The sequence below is a fragment of the Blastomyces gilchristii genome (assembly GCF_000003855.2).
Source record: "Blastomyces gilchristii SLH14081 genomic scaffold supercont1.2, whole genome shotgun sequence".
NCBI classification, from domain to species: Eukaryota; Fungi; Ascomycota; class Eurotiomycetes; order Onygenales; family Ajellomycetaceae; genus Blastomyces; species Blastomyces gilchristii.
In genome coordinates this window covers 6,566,998-6,581,828 of record NW_003101681.1, presented here as the reverse complement: position 1 = coordinate 6,581,828, position 14,831 = coordinate 6,566,998, and the positions used below count along the sequence as shown (strand labels likewise).

Here is a 14,831-nt window from a genome sequence, read left to right as displayed (position 1 = left end):
GAGCAAGGGGAAGTTCCAGGGGATGATCTGGCCGCAGACACCAATGGGCTCGTGACGGGTATAGTTGAACGGACTCGGAGTCTGTGTCGATGACCTTGCCGTGAATCTTGTCCGCCCAGCCGCCATAGTATCTGATACAGCCAGCAGAGTTGGCGACGTCGATCTTGGCGATGGAGAAGGCCCTTGCCGTTGTCCAGGGCTTCGATAGCAGCCAGGGTATCACTGTGCTGTTCCATAAGCTCAGCCAGCTTGATGAGCATGCGGCCACGGTTTGTCGGGGTGACATGTTTCCAGGGCCCATTGAAGGCGGCACGGGCAGCGGCGACGGCGATATCGACATCTTTCTCTGTGGCCTCGTGGACGGCGGTGATGGGTTTTTCATTATGGGGGTTGATGGTCTCGAAAGTACGGCCCTCGACGCCCTTGACGAACTGGTTGTTGATGAAGCTGGATGGAGGTTAGTTAGAATGGGTATATATATATATTGCAATATTACAATATTACGAGGAGATTGGAGAGGGAAATTTGTGAAAAAAAAAAGGGGGGGGGGGTCGCTTACAGGCCGAGGGGCTGCTCGTATGTGCAGGTCGGGGTAGTGATTTTCTGAGAGAGAGCCATGATGGGCGGGCGGGATGAATAGCTGAGGAGAGTGGGATGAAGATTGATAGGGATGATGATGGAGATGATGAGAAGAAGAAGAAGATGATGATGATGATAGAGATAATGAAGAGATGATGGAGGGAAGAAGATGACGAGAGGAAGAAGGAAGGGTTGAAAAATGGTAGAAGAGAAGAGAAAGGAAAACCTGGGGTGATATAAAGGAGGTGGAAGGTGGAAGGTGGAAGGTGGAAGGTGGAACTGGTGGTGGTGGAGGAGGGAATGGAAGGGATGGAGGAGAAGATATAACGGCCGAAAGAGCAAGCCTGCTGGGGCAATGACGCCAGAACCGCCCAAGATAATAGATACCAGATACCAAGATACCAGATACCAGACACCAGACAAGATAGTCAATTAGGGATGAAATAGAAATACATCAATCAATAATACATTCATGCTAGCCGCGGTGTGGGCGGGCAAAGGGCAAAGGCGGGGGGGGGAAGTCTAATAATAACGAAGCTTCTGTTTAAGTTACTAGAGTATATATAAATAAATGGAACATATCAAAATGTTATTCTTGTTCAATTAATGTTAAATGAACCTCCGCATCTTGCCGTTGATGGCCGCAGCGCGGTTCTATTTTCCCCCCGCCTCCTCTCCAGCGACAAACCCCTAGTATTTTCATCATCATGATCATCATCATCATCATCATTCATCATCATCAATAATCATCATCTTGTTGATGATCATGACTACTTCGTTACTATTTTTACTATTATTATTTTTAGTATTATTGTTTTAGGCGAACTACCAACTAGTTAATAATTTCATCATTTGTAAACAAATGTTGTGTCTTGTCTTTCATCATGTCGATTTCTATTTCCCAATCACAGTTTATTCGTGCGGGGTAAATACGTAGTAGCCTCGGATAAAACACGGAAGAATGGAGGAAATAATAGCGGAAATTGGAAGGAAGGTGGATAAACCATGATAGGTAATAATATATACCAGATTAGCGCTGGATGAATTCCAATTATGGCTGTCGTGGTCGAATGGAGATCTCCCGCATCGGCTCTGTGTCTGTGGATTGGGTAACAAAACCCCCAACCAGCGGAACCGGGAACGGTTGCAAGGTGCCTGGTTCGAATCGCCGGGTCGCGAGAATTTATTAATTAGATTCTTCTCCCACACTCGTGCGAGTAATCCACGACTTGGCTGTTGGCGCGCTAAGCAATGGCCCGCATCCTCGAGGGAAGCAATTCTGCAGAGAACGGGCTCCCCGGCGATGGCGGCACCAGATCACACCGCCGCTGCACAGGCACGGACTCGAATGGGATGGTCGACTTTCTTTTTTTTTTCTTTTTTTTTTCTTTTTTTTTTTTAATTTAATTTAAATTTAATTTTGATTTTACCTGCTTCCCTTCTTTATGATCCCCAAATAAAAGAATATAATAATGGTGGCCTTCTTCGACTGCATCCCGCCCGACCTCCGCGACTGGCTGCTCCGCCAGCCTGTCTTCTTCGTCGCTTCCGCCCCCTCCACCGGCGCCCACATCAACCTCTCCCCCAAGGGCCTTCCCGCCGCCTCCCTCGCCGTCCTCTCCCCAACCAGGGTCGCCTATCTCGATGCCACAGGCTCCGGCAACGAGTCCATCAGCCACCTACGCGAGAATGGCCGCATGACCCTCATGTTCTGCTCCTTCAACGCCTCCCCGCGCATCCTGCGTCTCTTCTGCACGGGTTCCGTCATCGAGTGGAATGAGCCGCCCTTCCATCCCATGTTGGCCCAGATGCAGTTGGCCGACAAGTACGTCGAGAGTGCGCGGGCCGTCATGGTGCTCGACGTCTTCAAGGTGGTTTTTATCTTTTCTCCTTAAAAAGACTGTTTATTTGTTTTCTTACCTTCCTACCCTTCAATCTTATCTTACCACCATTGCCGGGGTTATATTGATAAATATATATATACATATATATAGGTTCAAACATCCTGCGGCTACGGCGTCCCCCGCCTCGCCCTCACCACGGACCCAACCACCAACGCCCCGAAGCCATACCTGCAGGACCGCGAGACAATGGGCCACTGGGCCTCCAACAAGATCGCTAAGAACGAACTGCACGCCTACCAGGTCAAGATGAACTCCGACAGCCTCGATGGCTTACCGGGCCTGCGGGCTGCCATGCGCGAGCGGGCTGCTGGGAATCTGCTGCGGACGATGTGGGTTGATGTGCGCATCTGGGGTTGTAGGAATCGGAGGGTGATTGAGATGGTGGGCGTGATGCTGATGTCTGTGTTAATGACTGTGGCTGTGATGAGAGAAGGTTTCTTGAGTGTTTAAGTGTTTTACAGCTGAATGAACATAATAACATGACATGACAATGACAATGATGATTGAATCTTCATATCTAGACTATTTCTACATCTGTCTCTGTTAGACTGGACTGCCCGCCGTATTTTTTTACCTTATTTACTTGCATTTTGTGTAAAAATGCGTAACTATGTCTATTACTAGTCACTTCTGTTATTTGAAGTTTCACTTGTATGAAGCAAAAGAATTCAAAATAGTTGGCGTTGAGGTTGTTACATATGCATACAGAGCAGGGACATATACTAGTGAATTCTAGCTTATGGATTGAGGCTCTTCCCTTTTTTCAAGCCTTTGATATGTTTCTTCAGTGTTATTGTATAACTGTTGAAAATGCAGGAATAGACACTCTGTGGTCGCCGCTTTCCAACCCTCTGATAGAAGAGATAACAAGAAACTACAAGTAAATAAATGAAGCCACGGGAGGCATATTCTCCATACAAGGACATAAGTATTTTCAGTATTTCCAGAAGATATAGCTTGCACGTTTCCTATATGACAACACATTCCAACTCTTTATAGAAAACACAAGGTTATATATACAAGCCCCGTAAGAAAATAACTAGATCCCCCCTTTTTAAGGAAAACAAAACAGTAAACAATGCTTAAAAAAAGAAAGGACTATTGCTTGTAAGAGAGAAAAAAAAAAAAACAAGGAAGGGGGAACTACGCCTGAAAGGAGCTGGGGGCCGCTGTGGCCATTCAATCCTTGGCTCCTTCATCTATACCCCTATTATCTATGCCTCCCCTTAGCTAGCTTTTCAATCAATGAAGCTTCTTTTCTATTTAACGGTAATGCTAACATATGGAAGGACTAAGGGAAAGAAACAAAAATAAGCAAAAACGGGGACAAGAGTAAAAAAGAATTTTCCGGGGCATAGCCACCAAAAAATTGAAAAAAAAAGGGCAAATCCGGAGCCTCCGATGGGAAGAGCACCAAATGGAATACCCCAGTTCACTTCCAACACCTAAAACACCGGATCTGGCACCGGTTTGCCCCGCTTGCCCACCCGGCACCAGGGCCGCCCAAGAACACATCCCCATCATCATCATTCATGCGCAAATTGCCAGCCCCGGCCCCGATGATGTTGCGCGAGCAGTTCGCGCACGTGCTTATATCGCCAGGGTAGAAATCAGATGGATTCAGCTGCCCCAGTGGTCGCCGGTATCTGTCCCCGCGCAGCCTTGACCTTCCTCCTTCAAGTGGTATGGTAGTGTCGGGAGGAATGTTTTCTTTGTTGCCGTCTTTGTCTTTGTTGTCGTTGACAGTTACAGAGTGGTCATTCCCTTTTTCATCACCGCATCGGCGATGTACGAGAGCCGGGGGTAACTGCTGTAACTTGTGATAAACCCTGACGGGTTCTTCTGCATCTGCGCCCGCGTCTGTGCTCGGATCTGTGTAGATTTCAAACAGCCGGCTGTTTAGATCCCGGAGTTGATTAGATTCTACGGTGAGTGAATTGCTATTATGTTCAAATGCCTTTGATTCTTGTACTGGTGACCCGAAATCCGTAGCACGGAATCGACGAGGTTGCGTATTCGCTGATGCTGAGGCTGTCTGGTTACGAGAGTTGCCAACGTCTGGGAACGCTGAAGTACGCGGAGAATAGTGAGTGGGAGACTGACTCCTGCTTAGCTCACCATACAGGTTGTGCTCGGGCTCCGAATCGGCATCGGGATCGTTGCTGTGGTTAGGTCCCTTAGGCCTGGAGGCTATATCATGGTTAATAAGAAATAGGGAGGAATATTTTAGAACTGAATTGTTGTTATTTCCAAATGGCAATGTGTATTTCGCTCACCAGTGCTTGACCTTGGGAGGATATCATGGCTAAGAGAGCTTCTGAGGACCGGATATGTATTCTTGTATGGGCTACCGGAATTAGGCGTTGGGCTTCGGGGACGGTTGTCCATAGTTAACCAACGGCAAAGTATGAAGGGAGGGCGGAATTCGAGAGTTTTCGAGGCAATTTGAATAGTAGAGGAAAAAGGGCGGTTGCTTGATGGTGATTTGATAGACATAATTGCCCATGCGGGAGTGAGGTTTTATAGGAACGTCGATGTTGGCCACGATCATTTTGCATTCATTCCATTCCCCTGAGTATTAGAAATGATATGGCTCGACTACTCCACATTTCGCTTTATGAAAGAAACAACTTCAATCGACAAGGCACAGCAGGTTCTGGCAGTAATCCTTCCGTGGACCTCGCGAAGAAGGATTTGACCAGCCCATTGTTGGGAGAATGAAAGGAGAAAAGACAAAAGCCTTGTATGCGTTGTTGATCAGGAGGAAATAGCTAGCAGCAACATGAATATTGTTTCAGTAACAGAATCATCATGGCCTGGAGATTCTTTCTGGAAAGGATACGAAAAATTGGCCTGATGACATGAAAGCCATGGCAAGCGATGAGCGTTGTCTGGAGGCTAGCGGCGTACTTTATTTTGTGCTATGCTGCTGAATATAACTCCAACTCTGGGGTCTTAGCCCTAGGAGAACAAGGGCATGCTTTGGCCGATTGAGCCTTTCGAGAGCTCACTCAAAGAAAAGACGTCATGAACATTCTCTCAAATTCAAAATTCCAATTGAAGACAAGACACACTGGGCCTTTGTGTATCTGGGGGTGACACCAAGCTTTGTTTGTATATTCATCAGAAGATCCCTTTTTTCCCTTTTTTCGCGTAAATATTCTGTCATCATACCTGCAGTACAATACACAATTGAAGTGATTGATAGCAGTACTCCTCCACCCGCCCGCAGGTAGTCTAGCCTTGACATGCTTGTGATTGGTTGGGCACTGAACACTGACCTGAGGAATGATATTGGTATCTTTCGTCCAGATCGATGTTGAAAACCCCATCAATGGAATCGGTAGTTAGGTTTTAAAGACATCTCAAAAGCAATTACTGGAAATCTTGAAAAATGAAATAAGGGAGTGGATGCGATAGACACGGACGGGGTAACAAATAAAACGGAAAGAAGAAAAATGGTATGGAAAAGAATGGTCTAATTTTGCCCGAGATGGAGCGAGAATTTTCCAAAGAAGAGTAGGAACTGTTAGGCTTGCCCTTCGCATTTGCCCGTGTTCTCAAAGGTGGGGAATTTATAGGTTTTCTTTTGAGAACAGGAATCAACAAAATAAAGAGAAATGCAAGGATGATTGAACGAGAATCAATAAAAAGAAAATCAAAGCAAGTGTATATAAATAATGGCACCGGTATCCACGCTAATTTCACATCTCACGATCTGAATCATGACATATAAGGAAAAGAAAAACATCAAAATGGAAAACCAAAACCAAAGGCAAGTAATCACTTGTGATCTTCGCGCTAGCAAGAGCAGGGAAATCATTGCACCTGAGTTGCTGGGCTTGGTCTACAGCCCGCGAATTTTAGTGGACGGCAGGAGGGACACAACAGCAGCAAAAGATAACTAGCAAGAACCGACATCATATAGAATGATTGGATGTGGATTTTGATCTCGAACAACGTAGACGTCGTCACCGGGATTCCCTATCTACCCTGTAGAAAAGGGTGTCAAGAAATGCGCCTATGCTTTTCATTCCTTGTTTATCCAGCTCCATCAACCGGAGTTGGCTGGTTTTCTGAATCGGCACCGTTCGTAAGAGCCGAAGAAGATCCATGGAGTTTTGCAATTCGCTCCTCCTCTGATTGATCTCGTAGGCGTTCGGTCTCTCTGCGCAACGATTCCATATTCCATTCATCTCCGTCGTCATCTCCATCGTCATCATCATCTTCACTTTCGGAGGCCTGCCAGTCACCGCTTTCAAACATGGCACGACCACTGGCATCCTTAGCTTTGCGGGCCTCTTCCTCTGCAGCCTTCTTGTCGAGACGTTCTTTCTTCCACTTCGCGAATGTTTCTGGGGTGACCGGTGTGAGGTTGCCTGTGAGCTTATGGCGTTCGGACTCCAGGAAATCTTCCAGAGTGAGAGTATTCAGGGGGGACTTGTCCATGAGAGCCTTTTCAGCGGCTCTTTGCTCTTTGGTTTTAAGCACGAATCTGTTGCGCGAGTTAGAGATCAGGGAACAACCAACATTCTGACTGAAAAAAGTGAGTTTAAACATACCCAGGTGGCAGACTGTGTTTGTACATGCACTTATCACCGCCATTAGGACAAATCCAAAACCAACCATATTTCTGATTCTCGACAGCCTCGATAAAGTACTTGCAGACCTTCTCCGTCGTCGTCTTGGGGTTACCATGTTTGCTCAACACGACCTTGCGCAGCTTCTCTTCGTCCCAATTATCCATCAAATCCTGCTTCTTGTCCTCTTCCGCATCTCTACTATCGGAATACAGATCTTTCTTCTGTGCCTTTCGCTCCACAGCTGGGTCATGGCTGAACTTGCATCGTTTGCCCTTCTCACAACTGCCCTTCTTGAAGAAGACGCAGAGGACAGTTTTGGGGTCGACGCCAAATGGGACCTTCTGGACTTGCACAGGCTTGAAGAGTTCTGCAGCTTCGCGCTTAGCTTGCTCTGCGGCTGCCTTATCCTTCTCGCGCTGCTGCCGTTGGGCTTCTTTCCTTTTTTCGTCCGCATTCTTGTTTGATTGGGCTTGCGCTTGAAGCTGAGCTATTTGTTTCTTTGCGCTACCTCCTTTTTTCTGTATTGATTCAAAAGTTAGTCATAAACCGCGGTAGATTCGGTTGCTTCTGCCGTGTGAAAATCTCGGGCGGCGTCCTAGATTCCCATCCCAATTTTTATTCCGTGAATGTGTGGGGTAATTATCTAACGGGAACTGAAACGTACATTTTTCATGCCAAAGGTCTAAAGGATCGATAGGTTAGCAATATTGCTCTGTAAACTTGACGAGAGAGATCAACAAGAGCAACTGATAATCGACAACTGACCTTATCTTCCACGGTAGCCCTCGTCTTCTTCGGCTGATCACCTCCTTTCTTGGGCGGCATTTTGGCGTTTGTAAGTGGTTGATGTGGTTTTATTGGGGGTCTTTTCACTTCAAAATTCGTAGGTACCGAGTTGTGATATACGATATGGCGCCAGGCGTTGAAGAGAGGAAAGGAGGGTCTCCGCTTGACAAGGGACCCTAGAGCAAGACGGTAAGTGTCACTATAATGTGGTATAGGCTAGATATGAAACGTAGCCACGACCAGCCCTAGGGATAGATGGCGGGAGTATGGTATACAGGAAAGAAGGCGGGTGTAGTTGGATAGCTGTGACTGATATCCGTTCGTTGTTCGTGTGCTGTTTTTCTGGGCTGTGGAGCAAAGAAAGAGGGTGCTAGAAAGAAGACTTCTCCCTGGTTGGGGGGGCAAAAACGCAGGCTTGGCAAATGTTACAATAGTACAGGGATGTGGCTATAGGCGGTCAACCTCTAGGTGAGGTGTCAACTTGCATCCAAATGTACTGTACAAGGAGACAATAGATATATTACGGGCAAAACTGAGAGTGCACCCGACGGATTGACGCTGCTGCCAGCTGTGGAATCATAGCTCTGAAGTTACGTGGTACAAGAACTGCTCGAATATCAGGTATGTATTCAGCCTTACGAATACATCCATTGGCAATGCATTCCTCGTCCCCATATCAATATATCCATCTATCTGGCCAAAGGCTAACGCACCCCAACTGCAAAGGACAAAGCAAAGCCTCAAAGATGATCTCAGACGAACAACTCTACCAGCTCGCCATCTTCCTTGGCTCTTGCGCTATGCTCCTTATCGTCCTCTACCACTACCTCGAAGTCAACTCCAAAGACCTCTCCGCCGCATCCTCCTCCATCTCGTCCTCCCACAGCCAGTCCGTACAATCTCGCGCGTCAGCAAGTTCGCCCAAGCATGCCGTTCCCCCTACATCAATTAAACAAGATGCGCCGGGTGGAGGGTCATCGGGGTAGGAGAGGATGGACGGGAAATTTGGGGGTAAACTGCGTGCCCGGAGGTGGAGTGGGCAGATGTTGACTGGGGTTGATTATTTACGAACTCATGGGATCGTATGGCGGGACTTGATTTTTCCTTCTCTAATGGATGGGCACGCAGCCTGGCAAGGATGGTAGTGCGGCCTTACGCAATCTATGCAGCACATGTACGAAATGGATTAGCCTAGCATCCATTGTCGCGGATATCATCTGTACATGAACAAGGGCGCAAAACCCGATTTCCCAGGTATTACCGAGCGTTCTCTCGCGAAACCTAAGAGATCTGATTCGGTTTGAAATCCATTGGCATTGTTAAGGGGAATCTTGCGCATGTCTTGCATGTTCGAATGTACATCCATGGGCCTAGTTTCCCAAACGTCCCTGCTCAGAGCTCACATTAGGTACAAAGAAACAAAAGACGACCTGTTTCCCATCCCCTATAAAAAAAAAATAAAAAAAAATGAAAAAAAGAGCCTTTCCTGGACCTGTCGCTGGAAATATAACATCTGTTGGCAAGCATTAGATATGCCGAACAGGACTTGAGAGAACAAAGCAGGAATAGTAAAAATCCCGCAAGAGATGCCCTTAACTTAGATCCATGTATTCTAAAGACCGTCATCATCCTCAGCCACAATCTCAAAAATGCTCTCGAACGCCACGACTGTCTCCTGCCTCTTCTCATTCATAAATGTACACCCGCCGCGGCCCAGCCCCGTTCCTACCCTCACTTGTTTCATCTCTAGTGCCCGTAGCACCTCCAACGCTTTCGCCTTGTCACTCTCGTTTCCGTACATTTTATTAAAGGATCGGATTGACCTGTATGCTGCGGGGAGGATCAGGGTAGGCCGTATGCCCTTCGCACTTGCCCTGGCGATGACGGCGCGCCCGTTGCTATCATTTAAGCAGTCGTCGATGTTGTAATCTCGATGTCCTAGAAGTGGGAAAAGAGAGAGAGAGAAAAATGAGAATTTCCTGTCCTTTTTATTTACTTGGGTATTTCTGTTTTCCCCTTCTTCTTCTTCTTCTAATTTAAGAAAGAACAATTGGGTCGCTAAATAGCTTTCCTATCTCACCAGATCTTACAGACCCGGGGCCTTCCCCGAGCGTCCATGCAAGGGCGCTTAAATGTTTATTCTCCAGATGATCGGCTAGGCTATCACGCGTAAACTTATTCCTGCCGTCACGGCAACCAGCCCATAAGCAAGGCGCTTCCATCTTCGTGTCTCTAGGGACGTGGAGGCGAGTGGCGTGTTTTCGGAGGGTTTGCAAATTGTGAAGTTGTGCATCGCAGCCTTTCCATTCACATTTATACATGTGGAATGGAGTTCGGGGAGTGTTTGGCGATGAACTGATCGGGATCGCGATCTCGACTCGGTCTGCGAATCTAGGCTTGCTCTTCGCGCCTAGTGGCCGTCCGCGTCGACGAGTCCCGGGCATTTGTGGCGTTGAACTCATCACGGAGCTTTCAGTATTGATATTACTATTACTCTCTTGCCGAAGGTGAGGTGACGAGTCATCACTCTTGTTGATCGTTTCAGAGATGTGTAGTTGTGAAGGTGTCTGAGGAGGCTGAGAACCAGTAGTGCCTTTCGCTGAGTCACGTGAATGAGGATTAGGTAAGCGGTCAGCCACTCCAGGCCTTGTGTATTCGCGGACTGTGATTAAGGGAGGTTTGGAGACTGCAGTAACTAGCGGGACTTCAGGTGGTGGCGGTCCTCCAGGATCGACAATGTCCCAGCGGAACGTTCGTAGATCAGATGAGTTATCAACCGCAGGAAAATTATCACGTAGTCTTGAAAGATGCTGGTTCAATGCACGCTCTGTCGGGTGGCGGCCGGTTGCAATCAAAAGATCTCTCGCAATAGTCTTCGGATCATAGTAGCGCGTTTTCACGGCCTCTGTCTTATTTAGCGGCTTTACGATATCGCTACGCCCCCGTAGCGTTTCATTGCTTGTTGAAGAATCAGCATCTGGCATTCTGAATTGCGATAAATCGAGCGTGTTTGCTGGGGCGCTATGTGCCTCAGGAGTTTCTGGCGCAGGTGCTGGCACTTCAACATCCACATCCGTATTTGTATCGCTCTGGGGTGGTACGTCCTGTAAGCGCGGTGCTTTTGAAGGTGGTGAATCATCATCGTCATCATCACTTGGAAGCTGGGTAAAATCCACAATCTCCGCGAACGTGCGTTTTTTAGCCAATGCCTCTTTGGAACCAGGTGCGGGTATATGGGCAGGTGGCGCAGGAACACGGAATTTAGGTTTCAGCTTGCCTCCGATTGGACTTGGAACTAGGCCACCTATAGTGTGTCGAATCGGTGCTAGCCTTTCAGGGAGTGAATGCGGCCCTGCTGATCTAGACGCTTGGGTGCCGTTCGAAAATCCAACTTGACGAGGAGGAGATCCTATAAACCCTGGAACTCGATTTTCTGAAGGAACTGACGGTGGAAGCTGATACGGTACGAAATATCCAGGGTCTCTGTTTGTTGGAGGTGGCATGGGTGTTGATGATGGAGCCGGCTGCGCCGTTTTGCTTCCAACCACCTGAGGTCCACCTGATCTTGCTGTGGATCCTAGAGGAATGGGCGTGGAATTATTTCCCGCGCGGACTCCGGTATATTGAATCGGTGGCGACATAGATGCTGTACTCGGAGGAGGCTGCATTTGCCCCTTTCTAGGGGTGGAAGATGGCCCATTTGCCACTGTGTTCGGGCCAGCAGCAGGGCTGGAACCTGCTGTTAACTCCGGCATAGCTTTGAGTAGATGTTTTGCGAAATGAACGCGATTCAAATGGTAGCCTCGAGATTCTAACATCCCGCAGAGTTCAATGTAGCTCGGATTCCGATCTATCAACGATAATACCATCTCTGGAGGACATTTGTTGCCCTTGTTGCGATTGCTAATGACATCATCTATGTATCTTGAAGCTGCCTGGGCCAGAGCTAATCGCTTCGGTTCCGGCCAGATTGTAGCAGCTCTTAGGTTTTCTTCTTTTGTTTGCTTAGCCCCAGTTGCAGGTTCTGGCACAGGCTGGTTGGGGGGCGCTGCAGCTTGAACTTGGGCTGGCAATGATGCAGGTTGAGATTGCTTAGCCTCAGTCGCAGGTTCTGGCACAGGCTGGTTGGGCGGCGCTGCAGCTTGAACTTGGGCTGGCAATGATGCAGGTTGAGATTGCTTAGCCTCAGCCGCAGGTTCTGGCACAGGCTGGTTGGGCGGCGCTGCAGCTTGAACTTGGGCTGGCAATGATGCAGGTTGAGATTGCTTAGCCTCAGCCGCAGGTTCTGGTACAGGGTGGGCGGGCGGCGCTGCAGCTTGAACTGGGGCTGGCAATGGTGAGGGCTGAGATTCATCGGAATCTATAAGCTTCTCAATTTCCATACGCCCACCCATTTGTGTAGGTTGGTCTTTCTCATTTGTTTCGGGTTGTGAAGCTGCAGCGGGTGGAGGTTGCGGGGGATGCCCGTTATCATGTCGAGTAGGTGAAGATTGAGCTCCATGACCCGCTAGATTTACAGGCTTCGACCTTCGTTTTCGCCGAGCTGCGGGGAATTTGCCACGATCATGCATTGAATTGGTCTCTTCGGTGGGATTCATAGAAGCCGAAGTTGGTGGTGGTGATGATACTAGAACTCCGGATGTCCGTCGTTCTTCTACAGCTTGAGGAGGGGCGGCGACAGGTGCCGACTATTGATGGTATAAATGTTAGCTGACATTTGTAGTATGAAAGCTGAATGAGAAAAAAAATATATTAAAAAAAAAATACCAGAGCTCACTCACCACTTCCAGTCCACCTAGTAACTTCGCGAATTTATTCGGATACTTTGATTTTAGTTCTTTCATTTTCTCCAACATCAACTTCACCTCTAGGTCTTCATCTTCATCAGGTTGCCCTTCAACTGGGGTTTGGACCATCGTTGAAAGCGCCTGTCTCTGGTCCTCGTTAGGTTGAGCAGTGGGCACAGATTGTGTTTGATGGGTGATCCCCGAGGATTCGTCGGGCGCAGCAAGAGCGGGAGCTTCCACCTGCGGTTTCCGTGCGCGGCGCTGTTGCTTTTTTTGGGTCCCTCCGGACTTTCCCTGTGCCGAATCTGTGGGATTGGGAGCTTGTACCCTAGGTTTTGGACCGGGTTTACGACCTGGTTTAGGCTTCTCCGCAGTTTGTGAATTAGCTGCTCGGACGCTGGCCGCAATCTCCCTCGCAGCAGCTAGTTTTTGTGAGATTTCAGCCTGAGCAGCTCGTTTCAAGTTCTCTTTCTTCATCTCCTCAAGCTCTCTCGCGGACCGCTTCCGTCTCTCTGGCTCGTTTTGTTTCTCTATATCTTTCTGCCTCTCGACTTCTCTCTGTTTCTCCACTTCCTTTTGTTTCTCTGCCTCTGGATGTTTTAGCCGTTCTGCTTCCGCTTCTGCCTCTGCAACTCTAGTTTTCTGATACTCCTGGTAGTATGGGTTGTAGATTTGACTGGGGTCGATAAACCCTGGCGTTGCGGGCTGGTACGATTGCGATTGACTTGTGTTTACCGGTTGATACTCGGAGGTAGAATTTATGTAGGAGGGATTTGAAGCTGTGTTTTGGGCATGTGATGTAGTAGGGGGTTGATGAGGAGTGTTGGTATTGTCGTATCCTGTCATGCGGTGTTGTTGCGAAGCTGAAGGTTCAGAGTACATTGATGACGAGGATGGTGTCGCGGCAGACAGGGTAGAAGAATACGTGTTGCGGTGCTGGGATATGGACTGTTGGTTTCTAGATATATTTGACTGAGCTGATCCCGTAGACGCTCTACTATATTGCGACCTCGCATTTTGGTGACGATATGGCTGTCCAGGATCGGCTGATGATGGGGGCTGTGCTGTGGGGTTTGGTGCTATTAAATTGGATAGCGGAGTGCCATAGCTTGGAGCATAAGAATGAGATGTTGAGGATGAGCCAGCCGGACCGGTTGACAGTCTCTGTGAAGCAGCGCGGGGTGCGGGAACGTTGGAAGAGAGGGCAGTCATGGCTGAAGCAGCCACGGTTCTCGAGCGTTGAGCAGAGGTTGGACGATCAATTGGCAGAGAAACATTTGCCGGTAATCTATTTTGCGCTGGAGGATCTATCTGGTAGCTCATGTTTGTAGAGATGGAAGTGGTCGAGCGCGGATCCGTCGCGGAGTTGTGCATAGCCATAGATTCCACTGTGGGAGAACCATACTGGATATTTTTTAGAGTTGGTGAAATGAGTGGATTATGTGTCTGCTGGGACTGCTGGGCTTGCTGCGACGACAGTGATGATGATATTGATGGCGCAGCGTTGGACGTACTATAGCTCGATTGTTGTTGATGCTGATAGCGGTAACTTTGGGATGATGGGTTGGTTGAGGACTGCCAGCTCTCCCGCTCCGGCTGCTGCTGGGGAGTTTGACCCGATATATCTGTATTGTTCTGGCCCTGCCACTCATAACTCTGCTGTCCGTAGCTTCGGTTTGCCGTTTGCTGGGTATTTGGAGTTTCTGAAGCTGAAGTGACTTGGATCTGAGGCAAGGAGTTGTATGAGGGTTGAGCATTCTGCCCACCAGAGAGATACTGGTAAGGAGAGTAACCGAATCCTGGGTACGACATATCTAAAGCATACAAGTGGATTTTCTATTACAGAATCCCACCCCCCACGTTATAGCTCGCACTTGCGCGGAGTATGGCATAGGGAAGAAGGGAGCGGCGGTTGAAGCGGTGGAGTGCGAGGGGGTTGTAGCATAGGCGGCGATTGTATGGCGGAGAGGTAGTGTTCACCCGGTAAAGTGAAAAGGGCGCAGTCCGCAATGAACAACACTAAGAATGAGGAACAAAATACAGGTTAAAGCCCGTTCCTGAGCTTCTTTTCACTTCGTCGTCTCTTATTGTTGACGTTTTCACTGCCGCCGTTCATTTGTCACGGGTGTACCCGCCAGACGCGGCTGGAAAGAATGCTGAGTCAGTCAACCCTAGCTGGTTGGTTGATAGCT

The 14,831-nt window shown here is 48.3% G+C and overlaps 6 protein-coding genes across 6 annotated transcripts in view; 2 read left to right on the top strand and 4 right to left on the bottom strand.

Annotated features, from left to right (window-relative positions):
* Positions 1-827, bottom strand: part of BDBG_01644 (aldehyde dehydrogenase) — a gene marked incomplete at its 3' end in the record, with an annotated part of 2,116 nt that extends 1,289 nt beyond the window's left edge. Inside the window, exons 1-2 of the mRNA XM_002628690.2 lie at positions 560-827; positions 75-447 (exon numbers count right to left, since the gene is read on the bottom strand). Coding sequence (XP_002628736.1) covers positions 75-447; positions 560-618 — 432 coding nt within the window. The 5' untranslated portion in view covers positions 619-827. The remainder of the gene's footprint in view (positions 1-74; positions 448-559) is intronic.
* A 381-nt stretch (positions 828-1,208) lies between these two features.
* Positions 1,209-3,531, top strand: BDBG_01643 (pyridoxamine phosphate oxidase). Its single transcript, XM_002628689.2, has 2 exons — positions 1,209-2,450; positions 2,574-3,531. Exons 1-2 carry the CDS (start codon positions 2,052-2,054, stop codon positions 2,931-2,933), a joined length of 759 nt encoding a protein of 252 aa, XP_002628735.1. The 5' UTR covers positions 1,209-2,051; the 3' UTR covers positions 2,934-3,531.
* Positions 3,532-3,915: 384 nt separating this feature from the next.
* BDBG_01642 (uncharacterized protein) lies at positions 3,916-4,871 on the bottom strand (the record flags this gene model as incomplete). The annotated part of the gene is made up of 2 exons (XM_002628688.1): positions 3,916-4,673; positions 4,760-4,871. 2 exons carry the CDS (start codon positions 4,869-4,871, stop codon positions 3,916-3,918), a joined length of 870 nt encoding a protein of 289 aa, XP_002628734.1.
* A 1,653-nt stretch (positions 4,872-6,524) lies between these two features.
* Positions 6,525-7,891, bottom strand: BDBG_01641 (CCCH finger DNA binding protein; the record flags this gene model as incomplete). Its single annotated transcript, XM_002628687.2, has 4 exons — positions 6,525-6,978; positions 7,046-7,584; positions 7,731-7,748; positions 7,832-7,891. 4 exons carry the CDS (start codon positions 7,889-7,891, stop codon positions 6,525-6,527), a joined length of 1,071 nt encoding a protein of 356 aa, XP_002628733.1.
* A 408-nt stretch (positions 7,892-8,299) lies between these two features.
* BDBG_01640 (uncharacterized protein) lies at positions 8,300-9,768 on the top strand. Its single transcript, XM_031720422.1, has 2 exons — positions 8,300-8,473; positions 8,579-9,768. The coding sequence occupies exon 2, from the start codon at positions 8,599-8,601 to the stop codon at positions 8,836-8,838; it is 240 nt and encodes a 79-aa protein (XP_031576599.1). The 5' UTR covers positions 8,300-8,473; positions 8,579-8,598; the 3' UTR covers positions 8,839-9,768.
* On the bottom strand, positions 9,465-14,774 carry BDBG_01639 (C2H2 finger domain-containing protein; the record flags this gene model as incomplete). The annotated part of the gene is made up of 3 exons (XM_002628685.2): positions 12,634-14,774; positions 9,933-12,540; positions 9,465-9,790 (listed from the first exon to the last, which is right to left on the bottom strand). Exons 1-3 carry the CDS (start codon positions 14,449-14,451, stop codon positions 9,465-9,467), a joined length of 4,752 nt encoding a protein of 1,583 aa, XP_002628731.1. The 5' UTR covers positions 14,452-14,774.
* Positions 14,775-14,831: the final 57 nt, after the last annotated feature.